The 19,305-nt window shown below is 40.8% G+C and overlaps 2 protein-coding genes across 2 annotated transcripts in view; one reads left to right on the plus strand and one right to left on the minus strand.

The window, feature by feature from the left end:
• The first annotated feature begins 6,456 nt into the window (after positions 1–6,456).
• On the plus strand, positions 6,457–13,099 carry LOC103128941 (procathepsin L-like). The gene is made up of 9 exons (XM_007539865.3): positions 6,457–6,553; positions 7,219–7,472; positions 8,353–8,488; positions 9,047–9,169; positions 9,270–9,416; positions 9,596–9,820; positions 10,308–10,470; positions 11,795–11,912; positions 12,594–13,099. The coding sequence occupies exons 3-9, from the start codon at positions 8,363–8,365 to the stop codon at positions 12,691–12,693; spliced, it is 1,002 nt and encodes a 333-aa protein (XP_007539927.1). The 5' UTR covers positions 6,457–6,553; positions 7,219–7,472; positions 8,353–8,362; the 3' UTR covers positions 12,694–13,099.
• A 2,247-nt stretch (positions 13,100–15,346) lies between these two features.
• FBP2 (fructose-bisphosphatase 2) overlaps positions 15,347–19,305 on the minus strand; it is a 28,221-nt gene continuing 24,262 nt past the window's right edge. The window contains exons 6-7 of the mRNA XM_007539867.3: positions 18,150–18,269; positions 15,347–15,748 (exon numbers count right to left, since the gene is read on the minus strand). Of these exons, the coding sequence (XP_007539929.1) occupies positions 15,554–15,748; positions 18,150–18,269 (315 nt within the window). The 3' untranslated portion in view covers positions 15,347–15,553. The remainder of the gene's footprint in view (positions 15,749–18,149; positions 18,270–19,305) is intronic.

The following is a 19,305-nucleotide window of genomic DNA, read 5'->3' on the forward strand; positions in this document are numbered from 1 at the left end:
GGCTTTTATTCACTAGTGACCTTGATTACAGAACTATTGGATATTTTTAAAGTCCTTCACCTCAAGAAACTGGAATAAAGCCCTCCTGTGGGTCTTTTCAGGATCTTGTCCACACTATGAAGCAGCAATGGTAGGGACTGCCCCACTTTCTGAAGGGAGGCTGGGTTTTCCTTCCTTGCCTAGAGGAAGACTGGTCCTGGAAGGAGTGCAGCCTAGAATGTTTCCAGCTGTGACCATGAACTGCTAGTTCAGACTAACAGAGACTCGGGGGTTACACAAGCTCCTGTGCTAAATATGAATAGACATGGGCCTTGGGTCAGATGGGTAGGGTAACGGTTAATTGTATTTATATTTATTTTTCAAGTCTGGGAGCTACTTTCTATCCTAATCCGTCATTCTAGTCCTATTCTCAACTCTGACACCATCTTCCCAGACAATATTTTTAGGTCATCTGCATGCTAGCTATCAAGCTCAAGCAAAAATTACTAAAGTTATAGGCCCTTAGAAACATACATAAAATAGGCTTCCCAGCTTCTCTCCACCCTAAGATCTCTATTCTTACTTTCTGGTTCCTATTCACTAGTCATTTTGTCCTGCTTTATATCTTATCTCCTTTCAGCCACCAAGTTGCAGATGCAATTGCTATTCCATCCTCACCTCCCTGGGCAGATGACCTTACTAATGGGTCCTGGAACCTCATCTCTCCAGAGCCCTAACCCACTAGGAAAAGATAGAAATAGGCTGAAGGTATGGAGCAACCTGCCAATGTCCATGTCCATCAGAGAAACAATTACAGAAGCCAGAACTCCCACCTTTTGCATCCCCTAAAGCAATTTTGGTCCATATTCCTGGTGTGGGGGGAAATGATAGGGAGAAGATGACCAGAGGCCTCTGAACTCCAAATCCATCAGGACCTGGAGAGAGAAAAGGAAAAAAGGAAGGACATTTGAAAGTAATAATAGGTGTAGGTATGACTTGAAAAGGAAGAGAAGATAGGATCACAGGGGGAAATGGGCAAATATATACAGATATAGAAATAATAGTCAACCCATAGCTGCCTGTGAAGCGACTCCCCTGCAGGTGGGGAACCAGGGGCTCGAACCAGGATCCTTAAGCCGGTCCTTGCACTTTGCGCCACCTGTGGTTAACCCGCTGGGCTACCACCTGATTCCCTTTAAATGCTTTTATGATTTATATAGTACGAGATATTTCACAAATTTAAGTACCTATTAACATTTTAAAATTACAGAAACTCCTAGTATCTCTTTAATTATTATCATTATTATTATTATTTACCAGAACACTGTTCAGCTCTGTTTTGTGGTAGTACAGGAAATTGAATCTAGGATTTTGGAACATCAGGCATGGTAGTCTCTTTGCATAATCATTATGCTATCAACTTTGCACTGTTTAGTTATTTAGACATTGAAACACCTCACATTTACTTTCCTTTCAAAAAAATTTTATATATTAATGAGAGAGTATTGGAGTACTGCTCTGGCATCATTTATAGAGATTGAACTCAGAACCTCATATTTTTAAATCCTGTGTTCTTTCTCTGCTCTGCCTCCTGAGCTGTAGATCTTAAACTCTTATTCATATCAGTATCAAGACATGTGCTCAGCCTTGAGCTGAATTTCCCTGGACAGTATGTAGACAGCAGTCTGAGCTAGCCTACAATGGTGAAGAAGATGTTGTGATGCACTATATCGGCCAACAGTAGGAAGTTGGACACATCACCCAGCTGATGTCAGCCTGGTGACAGAGCATACAGTGATCCACACAAACACATAGGATTTGTGGTGGGATCAAACGGACTTAAGCACAGACAGCCGGAAGTCTGCCCTTTTTTTTAAACTTTTTTTTAAAAATAATTTTTATTTATTTACTTATTCCCTTTTGTTGCCCTTGTTGTAATCATTGTTGGATAGGACAGAGAGAAGTGGAAAGAGGAAGAGAAGAGAGAGAGGGGGAGAGAAAGACAGACACCTGCAAACCTGCTTCCCCGCCTGTGAAGCAACTCCCTTGCAGGTGGGGAGCTGGGGGCTCGAACCAGGATCCTTACTCTGGTCCTTGCGCTTTGCGCAACATGCGCTTAACCCGCTGTGCTACCGCCCGACTCCCTGCCCTTTTTTTATATATATATAAAAAGGAAACAAAAGGATAATAACTACAACAATAAAACAACAAGGCCAACAAAAGGGAACAAATAAATATTAATAAAAAATTTTTTTAAATACACTTCTCACTGTGGAGGCCTGAGCCATGGAGAGGCCTATGTTAATTCTTTGGTCAGCAGCCTGAACTGTGAAGAATCTGCCCAGATGGCCCGAGCACAACCCAGACACAACTCCAGATGAATTCCATAGACACAAGACATCTCCAAGGGAAAACCACCATAGCCTTGTCAGGAAAGGAAACCACATATAGCCTTGTCATAGCCTTGAATAGTCATCTTATTGCATTGCCCAAAGGTTTCCCTTTGTCCTAGATACCCACAGGAGAGTTCCTCTCACTTCCCACACACCAACTCAGTCACTTCCCACATTCTTGATACAGACTTACTTGGTGGCTGGGCAGTGGTACACCCTGCTGAGCACACACATTACCTTGTGCAAGGACCTGGGTTTGAGGTGCTATGATGTATACTATGCACACCTTCTGTGGGGCAGGTGCTGTAGCTAGGAGCTGACAGCTGGAAATCCCAGGTGTTACCTGGCAAGCACACCTATAGTGTGTGTGTGTGTGTGTGTGTGTGTGTAAAGGGAGGGCCAGTCCCAGGTTGCTTGGCTGAGTCCACACAGAGGAGGGGGCAAATAATAAGAGCTAATCTGCTAATAAGAGCCCATCTGGACTGAATTCCCAGTGGCAAGTGGTCTGAGGGGAGGGTGGGGGAGGACAAACTACAGCACTGCTCCATCTCGTGAAGTTCCCTGTTCTTGGTGGCTCCATGTGGTTAAAGGGCTGAAATCCAGGTCTATAGACACAATAATGTGTTACACTTTGCCAGAAAAGCTAGCTCCCAGCTTCAAATTACACTCTTGACCACACACACACACACACACACACACACACTTACAAACACACACTCTCACAAACACACACACACACATATATTTTAAAACTGAAAAAATATCTCTGCATATAAAATTCAGCTTGATCTTAAAAGGTAAAGAAAGCAGTTACATCCTTTAGAAAAGTGAAAATCAAGAGATTGTAAAAATGTGCTTACAGTAGTAAATAAAGAATGGCAGGGGGCTTGGCAGTGGCTCACCCAGCTGAGCACATACTACCATGCTCGAGTACCCACATTTGAGCCTCTACTTCCTGCCTGCAGGGAGGGACACTCCACGAGTGGTGAAGTATGTCTGCAGGTGTCTGACTTTCTCTCTCAATTCCTGCCACCCCACCCCTCAATTTCTCCTTGTCTTATCAAATAAAATAGAAAGAAAAAAAAAAAAGGAAAAAAATGCCTGCCAGGAGCAGCGGATTCATAGTGCCGGCACCAAGCATTATTGATAACTTTGGTGGCAATAAAAACAAAAAATGGCAACAGTAGTGGAATGACTCAGCTGGTAGAGCACAGATCTTGTTACTGTGCATAAGGACTCAGGTTCAAGCCTCTAACCCCCACCTTTGTGGGGGGGGCTGTCTTCACAAGCAGTGAAGCAGTGTTGCAGGTATCTCTTGCTCCCTCTCTTATTTCTCCTTCCCCTCACAATTTCTTTCTGTCCTATCAAATTAAAATAAGCATTTAAAAATGTTATTAGTGATTTCATAATGATTAACATGATTATAAAATAACAGGAGTATAATTTCATACAGTTCCCACCACCAGAGTTCCATGTCCCATCTCCTCCAAGGGAAGTTCCCTATTCTTTATCCCTCTGGGAGTATGAATCAAAAAAAATTTTAATACTTTTTTAAACCAACTTTATTTTTTATTTTTTTAAATTTATTATTGGATAGAGACAGAGAGGAATTGAGAGGTGAAGGGGATATAAAGAGGAAGAGAGACACATGCAGCCCTGCTTCATCACTTGTGAAGCTTTCCCCCTGCAGGTGGAGACCAGGGGCTTGAACCTGAGTCCTTGTGCACTGTAGTATGTATATTTAACCAGGTGCACCACTACCTATCCCTGATCAAAATTCTTTATGGAATGCAGAAGGTAGAAGGTCTGGCTTCTATAATTATTTCTCTGCTGGACAGGAACACTGGCAGGTCAATCCATATTCCCAAATAGACATTTAAAAAAAGGAATGCCATTTACATTTTTAAAAGAAAATTCTTGCATATACTGCAACACAGATGAATTATGAAGATATATATAAGCAAAAAAAAAGAGACATATATTACATGATTCCACTTATGTAAGATATCTATGAAACGTAATAGGAATAAGGTTTAAACTTTTCCCAACTACTCTTGCAAGTGAAGAAAAAGAAGACTTCAACTATCTGTTTTCCTTCAAGCCAAACGTAGTACTTCTCTACAAAAAGTGTGTGCATAGGTACCATGAGAGAGGTAGAGGCAATAAATAATAATAAAAGGCCACCACTATAACTGGCCATAGAAACACACTGTCCTCCTAGGACCATCCTACATTGGTAGGGTGGAGTCAGCCAGTTTTGATTTAGTGGACTTACTCTGGCCATCAACCCTGATTAGATAGCTCTATTTGTCCATAAACTGCCTGTCCACTTTCTGGAAAGCTTTCTAATCCCTTTCTCTCCAAATTCTTTTTGTGTGACCCCATCTGTCCATGTATCCATTTCCCTTTGTATTATGGTGTGGACTTCTCTTCCAGGGCCAGCATAGTGATCATCCTGATTAAGCTGTGTCTTCCTTGTGTTTGGACACAGACCCAATAAAGCCATGCCTGACACTTGTTTGGTCATTGGCCTAAGAATTTCTAGTGGATGTGAATCTAACAGACTAGGCTAGAGAACAAACACATCAAGCAGTCAAATTCATAGAGACAAAATAAAATAAAATAGTAATTGCCAAGGTCTAGGGATAGAGAGGAAAGTAGTCACTGTCTAGTCCCAGAAAAGATAGGGCAGGTGGAGAAAGAAAAACAAACAAACAAACAAACAAACAATGCAGAGTCCACAGACAATGCGTTATTGAGTTCTCCATGGGATGCAGCTGCGTTTAAGAAGATCAGGAGTTGATGGCAATCTTCCAAACAAGAAGGAATGAGTGACTGCTCAAGAAAAGGGAAGGATCCTGGTTCGAGTCCCTGGCTCCCCACCTCAAGGGAGTCGCTTCACAAGGGGTGAAGCAGGTCTGCAGGTGTCTATCTTTCTCTCCCCCTCTCTGTCTACCCCTCCTCTCTCCATTTCTCTCTGTCCTATCCAACAACAATGACATCAATAGCCACAACAATGTTAAACAAGGGCAACAAAGGGGAAAATAAATAAAATAAATATAAAAAAAGAAAAGGGAAGGGTAGGATAGGTCTCCAGAAAAGTCGTGACACTTTGTGTGCTTAACCCACTGAGCTACTGCCAGGGCCCCTAAAAGTCATGACACTTTGTAATGCTCCATTCCTGTCTCCCAGTCAGGAACAGTTTGGGGAGATGAAAAGAGTTATGATGGTAAGGATGACTGCAAAAGAAATGCTTAATTTCTTTAAATTTGCTTTAAATGCGACTGAATCGTATTTAAAAAATGGTTAAAATATACATTTTAATTTTATAGGTATACAGTAATAACACAATAAAAACATGCATTTTATCCTACTTCTAGATGTATCAGTTTAATCTTATACAGAAATTAATTTTAAAAAGGCCAAATTAAGAGCAGTTCATTTTTCTCAAAAATACTTGCATAGGGGTAGGTGATATGGGAAAATGAATATTTTTATGGAATAAAAATACAGACATGTACAAGTTTCTGGTTTATCTTTTTAACTCATTAGATAAATTTGTATTTGGTATTTAAGTGTTATGTTTTCCTTTTGTAAATTTTTTATAGTACATAATTTAAACTCAAAGTTTAAATGTTAATTAAACTAGATGATGAGAACTGAAGCCATTAATTAAAGTAAACTTTCTCTTAAATCTCGACTTCATCTCAAGAAAAGCAAGTTGAATACTGAGGAAAACAATATAACCCATAACGCAAAGAGTGGAGAGGAAAAGCAGATTCTATTTTTCGCCTTACAGTAAGCCAAAAAGTTCTGTAAACTTTTTTTTTTCTCATTTGCTTCTGTTTTTGAAAAAAGGCTTAATTGGGAAGATCGCTGACTGGAAGACAGGAAAGAAGCATTACAAAGTGTCACGACTTTTCTGGTGAACTAGCCTACCCTTCCCCTTTCCTATCAAAGATCTGAGCCTTCTTTCTAGTTTGCCAACCCCTACTGATTCTTAAACGCAGCTGTGTCCCATGGAGAACGCGATAACACATTGTCTGTGAACTCTTTTTTTTTTTTTTCCCCACCCCGCCTTATCTTTTCCGGGACTAAACAGGAAACATTAGATTATATTGTTTTCAGTTCTGCTGAAGATTTTGACAAAAACAAACAAAACCTCGAGGAATAGAGAATGGGTACGTAGGGTTCGAGTAAAAATCCTCAGTATGGGAGAGAGAGGGAGAGGGGGGGGAAGGAGGAGGAGGAGGAGGAGGAGAGAAGGAGGAGGAGGAGGAGGGAAGGAGGAGGAGGAGGAGGGAAGGAGGAGGAGGAGGGAAGGAGGAGGAGGTGGAGGAGGAGGGGAGGAGGAGGAGGAGGGAAGGAGGAGGAGGAGGGAAGGAGGAGGAGGTGGAGGAGGAGGAGGGGAGGAGGAGGAGGGAAGGAGGAGGAGGGGAGGGGAGAAGGAATGAGATGGAGGGAGAGGAGGGAAGGAGCGAAGGAGGGAAGGAAGGGAGAGAGAGGGAGAGAGAGAGAGAGAAAGAATAGGACAAAAATCCATTAGAGGCGTTCTCTTTGTGTGTGTTTAGGAGATGAGAGGAGAGTAAGAGAGGAAGGGAACGGAGGGATAGAGGGACAGAGGGAGAGAGAGAGGAAGAGAAAGGGAAAGAGTGGGAGGGAGAGAAAAAGAGATTGGTTATGACAAAAATCCATTAGAGGCATTCTGTAAGAGAGAGAGAGAGAGAGAGAGCGTGTGCATGTGGCCAGTGTATGAATTTGGGGTGATTAGTTTATCGGCGTCCTAGGGAGGCGTGGAGCCCATTTTCAGAGCGCTGTCACGGGTCTCCAGCTCGCCTCCCTTCAGGTTCACAGATGCAGGGACCCCGGGCCCCAGGACCTGCGGGACCCGGGCTTGTCACGCGCCTGGAGTCCAAGGGTTTCCCGAGACCCCGCCCACAGGCTGGCGCAGCGGATCACAGCGCCGACTGGCTTGTCAGCCCCGCCGATCCCCTTAAATGGGCGGTCTCGGGGCCTCAGCCCGGCAGCAGCAGGCTCTGGACCGGCATCCGCACACCTGCAGACCTGCAGACCCTGCAGGTTCCGCTGCTTCCGCCACAGGTGACGACCCCCAACTGACCCTGGCCTGGAGCTGCAGGGACAACCCGAAACCAGCGTGGGGGAATCCTTCCGCGCCTGAGCCCGGGATGCTAAACTGCGGGGCAGCTAGAAAACATCCTCTGCAAGTGGTTGATTAGAGCAGAAGGCATCCTGCAGAGCGGAATAGCCCTGGACGGTTCATGCTACCGTGACCACAGGGATAGCCGAACTCTGTCCTGGAAACTGGGTGCTGGTGGCAGGGAGAATGTCTCTGGGTTCCATCATGTCACTGCTTTTCTGGCTTGGGGAGGGTAGTATGGCCCCAGCTAATCCCCTATGGACTGTCCTGTCCACCCTTTCTTTCCTGGGAAGACCTTTCACAGGTTTTACTGCAAGAAGCAGAGCTTCAAAAGCCTATATCACCCCTTCTGTAGGGTAGTAGGAAGAAATGTGCAAGGTGGCCACCTAACTCCTGGGCATCTCTCATCCTACCTGGGTTCATACTTGCTCTTCAGTCAGGCTTTTTGGGTACCTCAGTACCATAAGTAAATACCAATCCCAACTGTTAGCTTGCTTTCTACTTGTAACCTCAACTTTCTGACCCATAACTGTAACTTCAGCACTTCTCAATACATAAATTATTACATGTCAAGGTTTCAGTTTGTGCAATACGTTTCTAACTACTTTTCACTTCCTAAACTAAATCAAAGCCTTCCTCCTGGCCTGTCTTACCTCACACATAACTTTTGCCATCTACCATAGTCCTTGTGTAAATGTTCTGGGGAATAAATGAAGTATCTGTAACCTATCATAGTGGTGATAACTTCTCAGAAAGAAAAAAAAAAGATGAATTTTTAGAAGTATTGATGTAATCAGCTGTTCATTTCTCTTCCCTTCCTAGGTTTTCAAACATGAACCCTTCATTCCTCCTGACTGTCATTTGCTTGGGACTAGCTACAGCCACTCAAAAACTTGATCACAGTTTAGACGGAGAGTGGTCACAGTGGAAGGCAACGTACAAGAGACTATATGACATGGTTGGTAACATCTGAAGCTGTTCAGAAGGGTCCCACAGAAAATGATCCAGGTTGTTGGTAGTTTATAGCACAGAGTAGCTTTAAAAAGCTGGCTTTCACCAAGCTAATAACTTCATGATATCCATTATGAAGTTCAGTATGCCCCACCTGCAGCAGGAACGCTTCACTGAAGCAGGCCTACAGGTGTGTCTGTCTTTCTCCTCTGTCTGACCCTCCCTTCTCAATTTCTCTCTGTCCTACTGAATAAAAAATATAAAAGAAAAGAAAAGGAAAAAAAAAAGGCTTCCAGGAGTGGTGGTTTCCTAGTGCTGGTACCAAGCTCCAGTGATAAACCTGGGGACAATAAAAACAAACAAAATAAAATGGAAATAAAATAAGAAATAAAAAAAGTTCAGTATAGGCACATAGCCCTGTTGTGTGGGTGCTGGAGAAAAGCTACCAGAAGTATAAAGCCATTCCTAACCATAATTTCTCTTCTTTCTTATCTGAAAGCCCATTTGGTCAATTGAATTGGTCCTAATTAGAAATAAAGACAATGAATTATGTATTTGCATCTAGAACGAAGAAGTATGGAGAAGAACAGTGTGGGAAAAGAATATGAAAATAATTAACCTGCACAATCAGGAATACAGCCAAGGGAAACACAGTTTCACAATGGCAATGAATGCCTTTGGCGACATGGTGAGTGGGGCATCATTTGTTAAACTTTTTGTGCTCCTCTCCTCAGTATTTTACTAAATTAATATCTTGCTTTTCAAATTCTATTTCCTTGTTTTTGAAGACCAATGAGGAATTCAGGAAAGTGATGAATGGCCTTCAAAGCCAAAAGCACCAGAAGGGAAAAATATTCAAAGAAAGGTTCTATGCTAAGATCCCCTCTCATTTTGATTGGAGAAAGAAAGGCTACGTCACTCCTGTGAAGAACCAGGTATAACAGTGGTCAGCAGCTCTTTCTTCAAGAATAAAGCCAAAAGGGATTTGGCATCTTTGCTGTGATGGATTGTGGAACAGTATGCCACTTGTTATCTTTAAATGGGATTTTCAGACAACTGGGTAGTTGTTGAAGCTTTGCTACTTAAAGACTAAAGCTTTTAATTTTGTTTTCAGGGTGCGTGTGGTTCTTGTTGGGCTTTTAGTGCTACTGGTGCCTTGGAAGGACAGATGTTCCGGAAAACTGGGAAGCTTGTTTCACTGAGTGAGCAAAATCTGGTGGATTGTTCTTGGCCTCAAGGCAACCAGGGCTGTGATGGCGGCCTAATGAATAATGCCTTCCGGTATGTGAAAGACAATGGAGGCCTGGACTCGGAGGAATCCTATCCATATGTTGAACATGTAAATAGAGCTCTTTATCTATTACCATTATAGCACCACTCACATAGAAAACAGATATATTTATAATTCACACTTTAGACTGTGACATCTGTATCTATAAACTGTCATTAGCTATAGTTTGTAGAAGATATATCTGCAAACTATAGAATTGACACAGCTCTCTTTAGTTGGCTACCAAATGGCTGCTCTTACTGTGATATTATGTGGAGCTATCGCTATTATATGTATACATATCACATATTATTCTATATATAGTAGGAATTTCTCCAGAATGAATTATTTCTTATGGGCAGGTAGAAGAGAGCATATTATTATTGAATAGACACCAGCTAATTTTTCAATTTCAAAGCAACTTAATGGCATTTCATCACCTGGGATGAATTATTTCAAAATGGATGTGGAAATCATTAAGTGGCTCACAGTCTTGAAACTATGTTCCCCACAAGGTGGATAGTAGTGATTATCTCTTCACCTTTACCTTTGGAAGGAGACAACCTGCAGATACAATCCTGAGACGTCTGCTGCCAATGATACTGGCTTCGTGGATATCCATAAGCGGGAAAAATCCCTTATGAAGGCAGTGGCACTTGTGGGTCCCATCTCAGTTGGCATAGATGCAGGTCACAGTACCTTCCAGTTCTACAAAGAAGGTAAGTGTTTGTCTATGTAGATATTTAAGCAGAAAAATGGGAAAACCACTATGACATATTGAATTCCATGTAGAATATCATAGTACATGAATTTTGCATAGTTACACATTATGTTCATGTAGTATTGCCATTCCATAATGCTTAAATCATATTGACTTGATTTTAAGCACTTCATAATTATATTTAGGTGGCTATGAATTGTATTGATATAGTTTAATATACTTGTCATCTTTCTACTTGGTAGACCTTTAAAGTTTTCCAAAGGTTTTTATTTATATAATTAAAACTGAAAAGTATGCTTTGGCTCAGTCCTTACTGTTTCCTGGGGCTGACATTCTAAAAATAGAATGGTATGAAATTACTATTACTATTACTATTAGTATTACTCAGAGCACTGCTTAGCTTTGGTTTATGTTGGTGCTAGGGGCTGAATCTGGAACATCCAGGAACCTCAGGCTTGAAAGTCTTTTGCTTAGTCATTATGCTGTTTCCCTAGCTAAACCCTTGATATACAGGAAGCATTGTTTACAAACAGGATGAAACTTGAACTAGAAGTGGCCTATTGCAGAAACACCAAGGATATGCGTGTTGGTGGAGAGGTGTTACATGGGCATTGGGACTCAATGCATAGTGGGAGAAGGGGGCCTAAGTTGATGGTGGGATTGATGTGCAGACACCAATCATGAAATGATGATGAATTGTATGCATGTGATAACAGTTACCGCAGAAATTACTATTTCCCTGAAAAACAAAATATTGTTTATAAAAGAGATTGCATCACTTTGTATTTTTAAATGTTTATTTAAGAGAAAGAACCAAAACATTATTCTAGCATGAGCAGTGCTAGGGATCTGACTTGTAGCCTCATGTTTGCAAAACCGACACTCTACTGCTGTGAACCTCCCTGGCCATGCTCGGTTTCATTTTTTCTAAGGACCTAAATTTTTAGTCTAGATCTAAAAAGAGATCCTGACTTAATGTCATTTAAGTTAACTTTGAATCCTTTATTTTATGGATAGTGAGAGAGAGAGAGAGAGAGAGAGAGAGAGAGAGGAGAGAGAGAGAGAAGGAGAGGTGGAGAGAAGAGATCCCTGCAATATTGCTATATAGCTTGCGAAGTAGGGAGTACTAGAAGCTTGAACTGGGGTCTTCACTCATAACAACACACACTCGTTACTGGGCATAAGACAACACCTGCCTCCTTGAATTCTCTTCTTACTATGGCTTCTAGCTGCTACATAACTGGTAGACAGAAAGTGGTTTATGGAATTATAGTAACAACACTAGATGTTTTCATCACAGTACTGATTTTTTACTTTGATAGGCATTTATTATGAACCCAACTGTAGCAGTGAAGAACTGGATCATGGTGTCCTGGTGGTTGGCTATGGCTTTGAAGGAGCAGTATCAGATAACAATAAATATTGGCTTGTCAAGAACAGGTATAAAATGCAAACAAAAATTTTGTTTGAAATTGAAAAGGGGATTTTTTTTTTTGTAATCAATATTTGATATAAGTTCTTAAACTCTTAGCACGTGTCTGGAACCCTGAATGTCTTGCCTTTGTAGGATAAACTTAGGCAGGCTAATATTGGATCACAACAAATAGACTGTCTCAAGTTTCTAGGATATTGATATTGTGATACTTTGCAATTCTAACTTTGAAATGTTTCCTTTTTTAAAAAAATCTTTATTGATTTATTAGAGAAAGACAGCCAGAAATTGAGAGGAAGGGGGAGATAGAGAGGATGAGAGACAGAGAGACATGTGCAGCACTGCTTCACTACTTGTGAAGCTTTCCCTCTGCAGGTGGGGGCTGGGAGCTTGAACCTGAGTCCTTGCACCTTTTGTTAACATATGTGCTTAACCAGGTGCACCACCACCCAACCCTTAAATATGAAATTTCTCTTAGTTCTGAAATATGTATGCCCCCAAGGATTTCTTTTTGTATCTCTGATTCTGTAGTTCTGTGCAATGAGTACTGATGCTACATACAGACCTAGAACTCAACCATGAACAACAGCCTTTCTTAGTATATGCTGTCTAGATATCAGCTATTGTTGTTAATATGCATAAGTATGTTTGATTCTTTGTACAAAATTGATGACTTTCTTTTCTTTCAGCTGGGGTACAGATTGGGGCATGGAAGGCTACATAAAGATGACAAAAGACCGTAACAACCACTGTGGCATCGCCACTATGGCCAGCTATCCAACTGTGTGAGATAATGGCAATAAAGATGGACTGGATTGAGAAAAGAATATCCAGAGACATTTTATCTTACCATGGTCAGACCTTAATTGTATAAGACAAAGTACTTTAGTTACTGAAGATTCAACTGGTGACTTAATTCTGTGACATTTAACAGTGGAAAATGTTATGAGTTCTTTAGTTACTTCAATAATCATCTTTGTGTGATTGGCTTGGTAAAAACTTTTGAATTTCCAAGGCAGGGAAATGGCACACCTGGTTAAGAGCACATGTACAATGAATAAGGATCTGAGTTCAAGCCCCTGGTCCTCACCTGCAGGGAGAAAGCTTCACAAGTTGTATCTCTCTTTCTCCCTCTCTATTGCCCCATTTATCTCCTGATTTCTCCCCATCTCTATCCAATAATAAATATTTTTTTTTAAATAAAGTTTGGTAAAACTTTTGAACTATCAGATTCTAAAAGGATGTATAAAGTTCTCCCTTTTTCATTAAATTTAAATTCATATGCAGGGGACAGATTCTTTGTTTTTAAACTAGCCATGTTTTGTGCAGCTAACATAGCAATTGAGCTCTGAAGACACAACTGAATGTGCCAGAGGTCAATTAGAATAGTTGGGTGATCTCCAAGCCCTTCAAGTTCATTGTCAATTGGTGCTACCTAACCCAACCATTGGACAGAGAAAAATTATCAGTAAGGACAAAGACATACTATTCTAATAAGGAAACAAAATCACATTTTAGAAAAAGTGAGCATGTATGACTTAAAAAATAAAGGCCTTAGAAATGGTTATAACTCAAGAAAGCACAAGAGTAAATGTCACAATCATTCCTAGTATCTTCCCCAATTACTTGTGAAGGTCACTCTGAAGTGGAGGAAAGATTAGATAATTGTGAACATTTCTATCTTTAGATCTACAGGGAATGAAGGACACACCCCTGGATTTGTGGCTTCACACATAGTGCTTGTGTTTTGTTTTCAGAGGTGAGAGGTAAATGGGGCCTCCAAAGTGATAGTTTATGACTTAAATTATACCTTAGCTACCTAAACTCCTGAGTATGTGGGGAAAAAGAGGATTCTACATTGACAACAAAGTCACAGTGATACTAGTGAGCACTGTGATGTCTGTTTAATGTTTTCATTTTGGCTCAGATAATAAAGCTTGCCCATCTACAGTGTTTAAAGTCAGACTTGGCTAGAGATTATATTTTAAATAACTAGTTATATGCTTTTAACAAATGCAATTAGATCACCATAAAATAGTTGGGAGGAAGGAGCTTGTAAAATATAAAACAACTTCCCTTATCAAGAGAAAGAAAAAAAGAAAGACACCCAGACATCCCTGCACCTAATCCTGATAAATATCTTCATCCACTGTGCTTTATACTTAAACCATGATGAAAAAATGAATAAAAACAGAAAGAAACTACTGCTTTTAAACATTTCATTATAATCCAGATGATACTTCTAGCCTCTGTTCATGCTTAAGAGTGAATCAGGACATGGCACAGATTGACTAATATGTATTTAATCACCAAAGGACTGAAGATATATAGGTTTTTTTTTTTAACTCTGCAATGTGTCCAATACTGTATCCTGTGGAGAAGCAATTACAGAAGCCAGACATACTGCCTTCTGTACCCTGTAATGATCCTGGGTCCATACTCCCAAATGGATAAAGAATAGGCAAGCTTCCAATGGAGGGGATGGGATACAGAACTCTGGTGGTGAGAATTGTACCCCTCTTATCCTATGGCCTTGTCGATCATTATTAAATCAATAAATAAAATTAACAAAAAAGAAAAATAAAGGAAGTCTTGGAAGAACAGGAGAAGTGATGCACACGTGGCAATTGGATCAATGTAAATATTACTCATTGCATACAGCCTGGTCCATGCTCTGATTTTTATGGCTTGGGCTTCATTGATCTTCCACTGCTCCACTCCATTATCATTTGCTAACAGAAGCATTTCACAAACCCTGGGATATAACTAAAATATGACTACTAGCTATCTATAAAATGGAGACTCCCCCCCAACTCTTCATCTGCACTATTCCAGCCTTTAGGTCCATGATTGTTCAACAATTTGTTTGGCTTTGTATGTTAACTCTCTTTTCAGTCACCAGGTTCCAGATACTAGCATGATGCCAACCAGACTTCCTTGGACAGACAACCCCACCAATGTGTCCTGGAGCTCCGCTTCCCCAGAGCCCCACCCTAGTAGGAAAAGAGAGAGAGGCATGCTGGGAGTATGGACTGACCTATCAAGGCCCATGTTCAGCAGGGAAGCAATTACAGAAGCCAGACCTTCCACCTTCTGCATCCCATAATGAATGACCTTGGGTCCATACTCCCAGAGGGATAAAGAATAAGAAAGCTATTAGGGGAGGGGATGAGATACGGAGATCTGGTGGTGGGAATTGTGTGGAGTTGTACCCCTCTTATCCTATGGTTTTGTCAGTGTCTCCTTTTTATAAATTAAAAAAAAATTTAAAAAAAGATCCTAGGTTCAAATCTTACACCAACCAAGACAATTTCTGACCATTTCTTAACTGATTTCGGTACTTTTTGCCCCTCCCCCCATACATAGTTGCTGACTCCTCAGACTCACAGATTTGAAATTACCACCATATTTGCTGCTGCTCACAACAAAAGACAAATCAAAATTGTTCTTTGCCTAGATGTCTTTTTTATTTTTAGACCTTTACAACATCCACAGAATAGTCTCTGTCTTCTAGACCTGTAATAAGCTCTTGGGGATGTGATCTGGTGGATTTGCCTTTTATTATTCATCACCGCCGTTTCCACACACCACTCATTCTGACTCTTCAATACAAGGCAGAAGATATAGAGGGATTGCAAAATCAAACTCACTACCTGCCTGCCTGACTTTTCTGTACACAGGTGAGGTACTCCTGCACATCATCCGGGGACCCCAGAATGAGGGGAACTCGTTGGTGAATGGCCTCAGGCTTCACATCCAGTACAGGCTGTGTGCCTGTGGTGGCCAAACCACCTGCCTGCTCAATGATGTAGGCCACAGGATTGCACTCATACAGGAGCCGGAGCTGTGGAGAAACAGAATCAGATGGATAAGAGGCCAAAAGGTACAAGTATGCTTCTAAAATGCCCAACAAAGGCTTCCAACTGCTGAGCCTCTCTCTGTCCTCTTAGTGCAGTATGCTTGTACACTTCAGCAGAGTGCACTACATAAGGTCATGACATTGCAGAAGACTGGGCATATCAGCTGCTGTTTACCGCATAAGCCTTTAGGACATCTCAGTTTAGTATCTATCCATTGGCCTTTGCACTTACCAGAGAACTGCCTCTCTATTTTGGAGTAGAAGATGTAAGTATTCATTTTCTACACTTAAAAAAATAAATACATCCTTTAAAATTTTATTTCTATTTACAATTTGTTGAATAGACAGAGAAATCAAGAGGGTAGGAAGAGAGAGAGAGACAGACACTTGCAGCACTGCTGTACCACTCATAAAAATTTCCCCCTTCAGGGACCAGGGCCTTGAAGCCAGGTGGCTTTGCATGGCTGGTGAGGAGTCCCTGTATACATGACATGTTGACAAGTCAGGAATTAAATGTGGATGAGACTGAAAGGTCACCTTAAAAGGGCTTGGTTGTCTCTCAAGATACTACAGTTATGATGGGTGCATAGTGTACTGGTGTTTGCATTGTCTTCTCATCTTGCCCCAAAAGGAAGTCAACTCCCATTGCTGGCAGCTCCATAGCATCCTGCACTTCCCTTTTCATAATAGTCATGACACTGAGATTTGCCTAACATCTGTCTTCTGCCATAGATGCCCTCCCTTGAGGACTGGAACAGTGTTTGTCTTGGCTGATCATGTGGCATCTCCATTCTCAGCAGTGATACAGAGAAAATGACAAATCTACTGCGTACTTTGCACAAGAACTACGAAAAAAAAGGTCAGAAATATGAAGTCAAAGGTTGAACAGTGGTGCGTTAGACAGAGCATACACATGACTATGCACAAGGACCCTTCCTCTTCCCCTCTCAATTTCTGTCTGTCTCTATCCAATTATAAATAAGTAAATAATATTTTTTTAAAAGAAAGAAACACTAAGACAGAAGGTAAGTCAATGCATCCCTGAAGTTTCCCCCAGAGTGCCAGGAACTGGGACTTAAACCTGCACTGTTGGCATGCCAAAGCAGGTACGTTTCCAGGTGAGTGATTTCACTGGTCATTATAGAATATTTTGAAGAGGTGTCAAATTATACTTCAGAAGAATTACACTCTTGTAAACCAAGAATATCTTAAAAAATGCATTTTTTAAAAGATATTCTTACTTGACAATGCAAGTATTTTTGTGTCATAGAATTGCAGAGAGGAATTCTAAGACCTGCTTTTCCAGAAAGATTGAGTGAGTTCTGAGATGAAATCCTCATTCTGGAGTTTAGTAATTCTCTAGAGGTTCTTGGTGGATTTCAGGTCACTTATGATTACTCCTCCCCCATGAAAAATGTTTGTAATAAATATGTGTATAAGCATCTTTTCTCTAGAATATAGGTCCATAAGTTACATTAAATCCCAAAGGCTATCTCACTAAATAAATACCATTCTTTTAAAATAAATAAATAAATTCCCAAAGGGGTCTATTCTATGACCCAAAATCAATTTGAATGGAAAGTCAGATCTCAACAGATCATAATATCTACAGTCAGCTATCTCATGATGATTGACAGGTATGAGGTCAAAGCAAGTGAAGGCCAGAGAAAATTGGCAACAACAGCCTTCTGCTTCTCTAAACCTTTTACTACAGCCTCCGAATTTATTAAAGAGAAATATATCTTGCTTCTCTCCCACATGGCCACTCTGAGACAGAAATGCCAAGGGCCAGGGAGTAGTGAAAAAGCAGACATTAAAAGAAAGGGAATTGTGTGGGTGAGACCTTTCCTTTCACAGTATTCTTTAATTCCATTCCAGGTGGTCCACTCCCCAGTAAAGTCCCCAAACCTAGATATAGTCCAGGTCCCCTGAGATAGAGCATAGGTTCACATGTGCCCATAAACTAGGGAAAAATATATACCTGAAAGCAGAAGTACACAGAGCATACAGAGAATACCCCCCAACGCTTCATCTGCACTATTCCAGTCTTTAGGTCCATGATTGTTCAACAATTTGTTCGGCTTTGTTAACTCTCTTTTCAGCCACCAGGTTCCGGATGCCAGCAAGATGCTGACCAGACTTCCCTGGACAGAGGACCCCATCAATGTGTCCTGGAGCTCCGCTTCCCCAGAGAATCCATACTCCCAGAGAGATAGAGAATGGGAAAGCTATCAGGGGAGGGGATGGGATATGGAGATCGGGTTGTGGGAATTGTGTGGAACTGTACCCCTCTTATTCTACGGTTTTGTTAATGTCTCCTTTCTTAAATAAAAAAGGGGGGGGGGAATTGCGACTGAGGCACTGATCACCTTTGATAACACATTACCTTGCCCTTAGGATTTTTCTGGTTTGCTGGGTACAGGAAGATTCCTCCATAGACAAGAGTGCGGTGTACATCAGCCACCATGGAGCCCACATACCTAGCTCCGTAGGGAGCGCTACCATCCTAGAGAGGAGAAATAAGACACAGTGAGTTTCAATGATGGGCCTAATTTGGGAATGCTTATCTTGGTGAGCTGAGAAATTATACCTATCTGCTAACAGCTGTACTGTAAACTGTTATTCTCCTAACAAAAAGTAAAGAAAAAGAAAAAATATATAGTTAGTTTAGCAATTAGCACTAATTCTAGGTTCTGTGCCTTTGGCATTCAATACTAAGTGTTACTTTTACCTTCCACATTATTTTACACAGTAACTTAGGAATTGCAAACGTCATGTAACTGAGTAATTCATTCACTAAGAGGCCCCAGGTCTTTAGAAATTGAGTTAATTCATTGTAGAACTACTTAATTACTTAATCATTTTTAATAGAAAATTCTGGTTAAAGTTTATTAGAATAGACAGGTAAAGAAATAGTCACCAAGGACCAGGCAGCTAGTAAAGAGCCAACAGTGAACTCAGTGTTGGGAAGTGTCAGTATTTATATATGAATCTTCTTTTAAAGACTGATTTATTTTTAACTGGGGAGATAGCATAATAATTTAAAAGATTTTCATGCTTGAGGTTCAGAGGCCGTAATTTTAATCCCCAGTACCAGCATAAGCCAGAGAAGTGCTCTGGTTTTAAAATTTGACTTATCTATTAATCAGAGAGACTTAATTTTTTTTGTTTTTATTGGTGATTTAATAATGACTGACAAGATTGTGAGAAAATAGGGGTACAATTCCATACAATTCCCACCACCAGAGTTCCATGTCCCATTCATAGCCTCCATTAGGAAGCTTTTCTGTATTTTTTGAGACTTGACTTAATATTTTGTGACTGTGTTTCATTATCAATAAATAAGAAGAAATGACCTTTCTGGTTGGCAAATAGATATGTAGCACAATACTTTTCTGGAACAGTGCAGATATTCTTCAATATATTAACCAAACTTTACTGAATACCCTTAAGTTGGCCCTTGCTAGTTATCATTATCAATGCTTCAATGACATTCTTGTACATTTATCTAATTGTATTTGGCCTGTTAGTTCCTGAGGATA

The sequence above is a fragment of the Erinaceus europaeus genome, chromosome 10 (assembly GCF_950295315.1).
Source record: "Erinaceus europaeus chromosome 10, mEriEur2.1, whole genome shotgun sequence".
Lineage (NCBI taxonomy): Eukaryota > Metazoa > Chordata > Mammalia > Eulipotyphla > Erinaceidae > Erinaceus > Erinaceus europaeus.

Excerpts from the sequence above, each read along its gene's own strand:
- LOC103128941 (XM_007539865.3), top strand. The coding sequence starts at position 8,363 with ATGAACCCTTCATTCCTCCTGACTGTCATTTGCTTGGGACTAGCTACA. Across the intron at positions 8,489-9,046 it reads ACAAGAGACTATATGACATG|AACGAAGAAGTATGGAGAAG; the intron begins GTTGGTAACATC and ends ATTTGCATCTAG. Across the intron at positions 9,170-9,269 it reads TGAATGCCTTTGGCGACATG|ACCAATGAGGAATTCAGGAA; the intron begins GTGAGTGGGGCA and ends TTGTTTTTGAAG.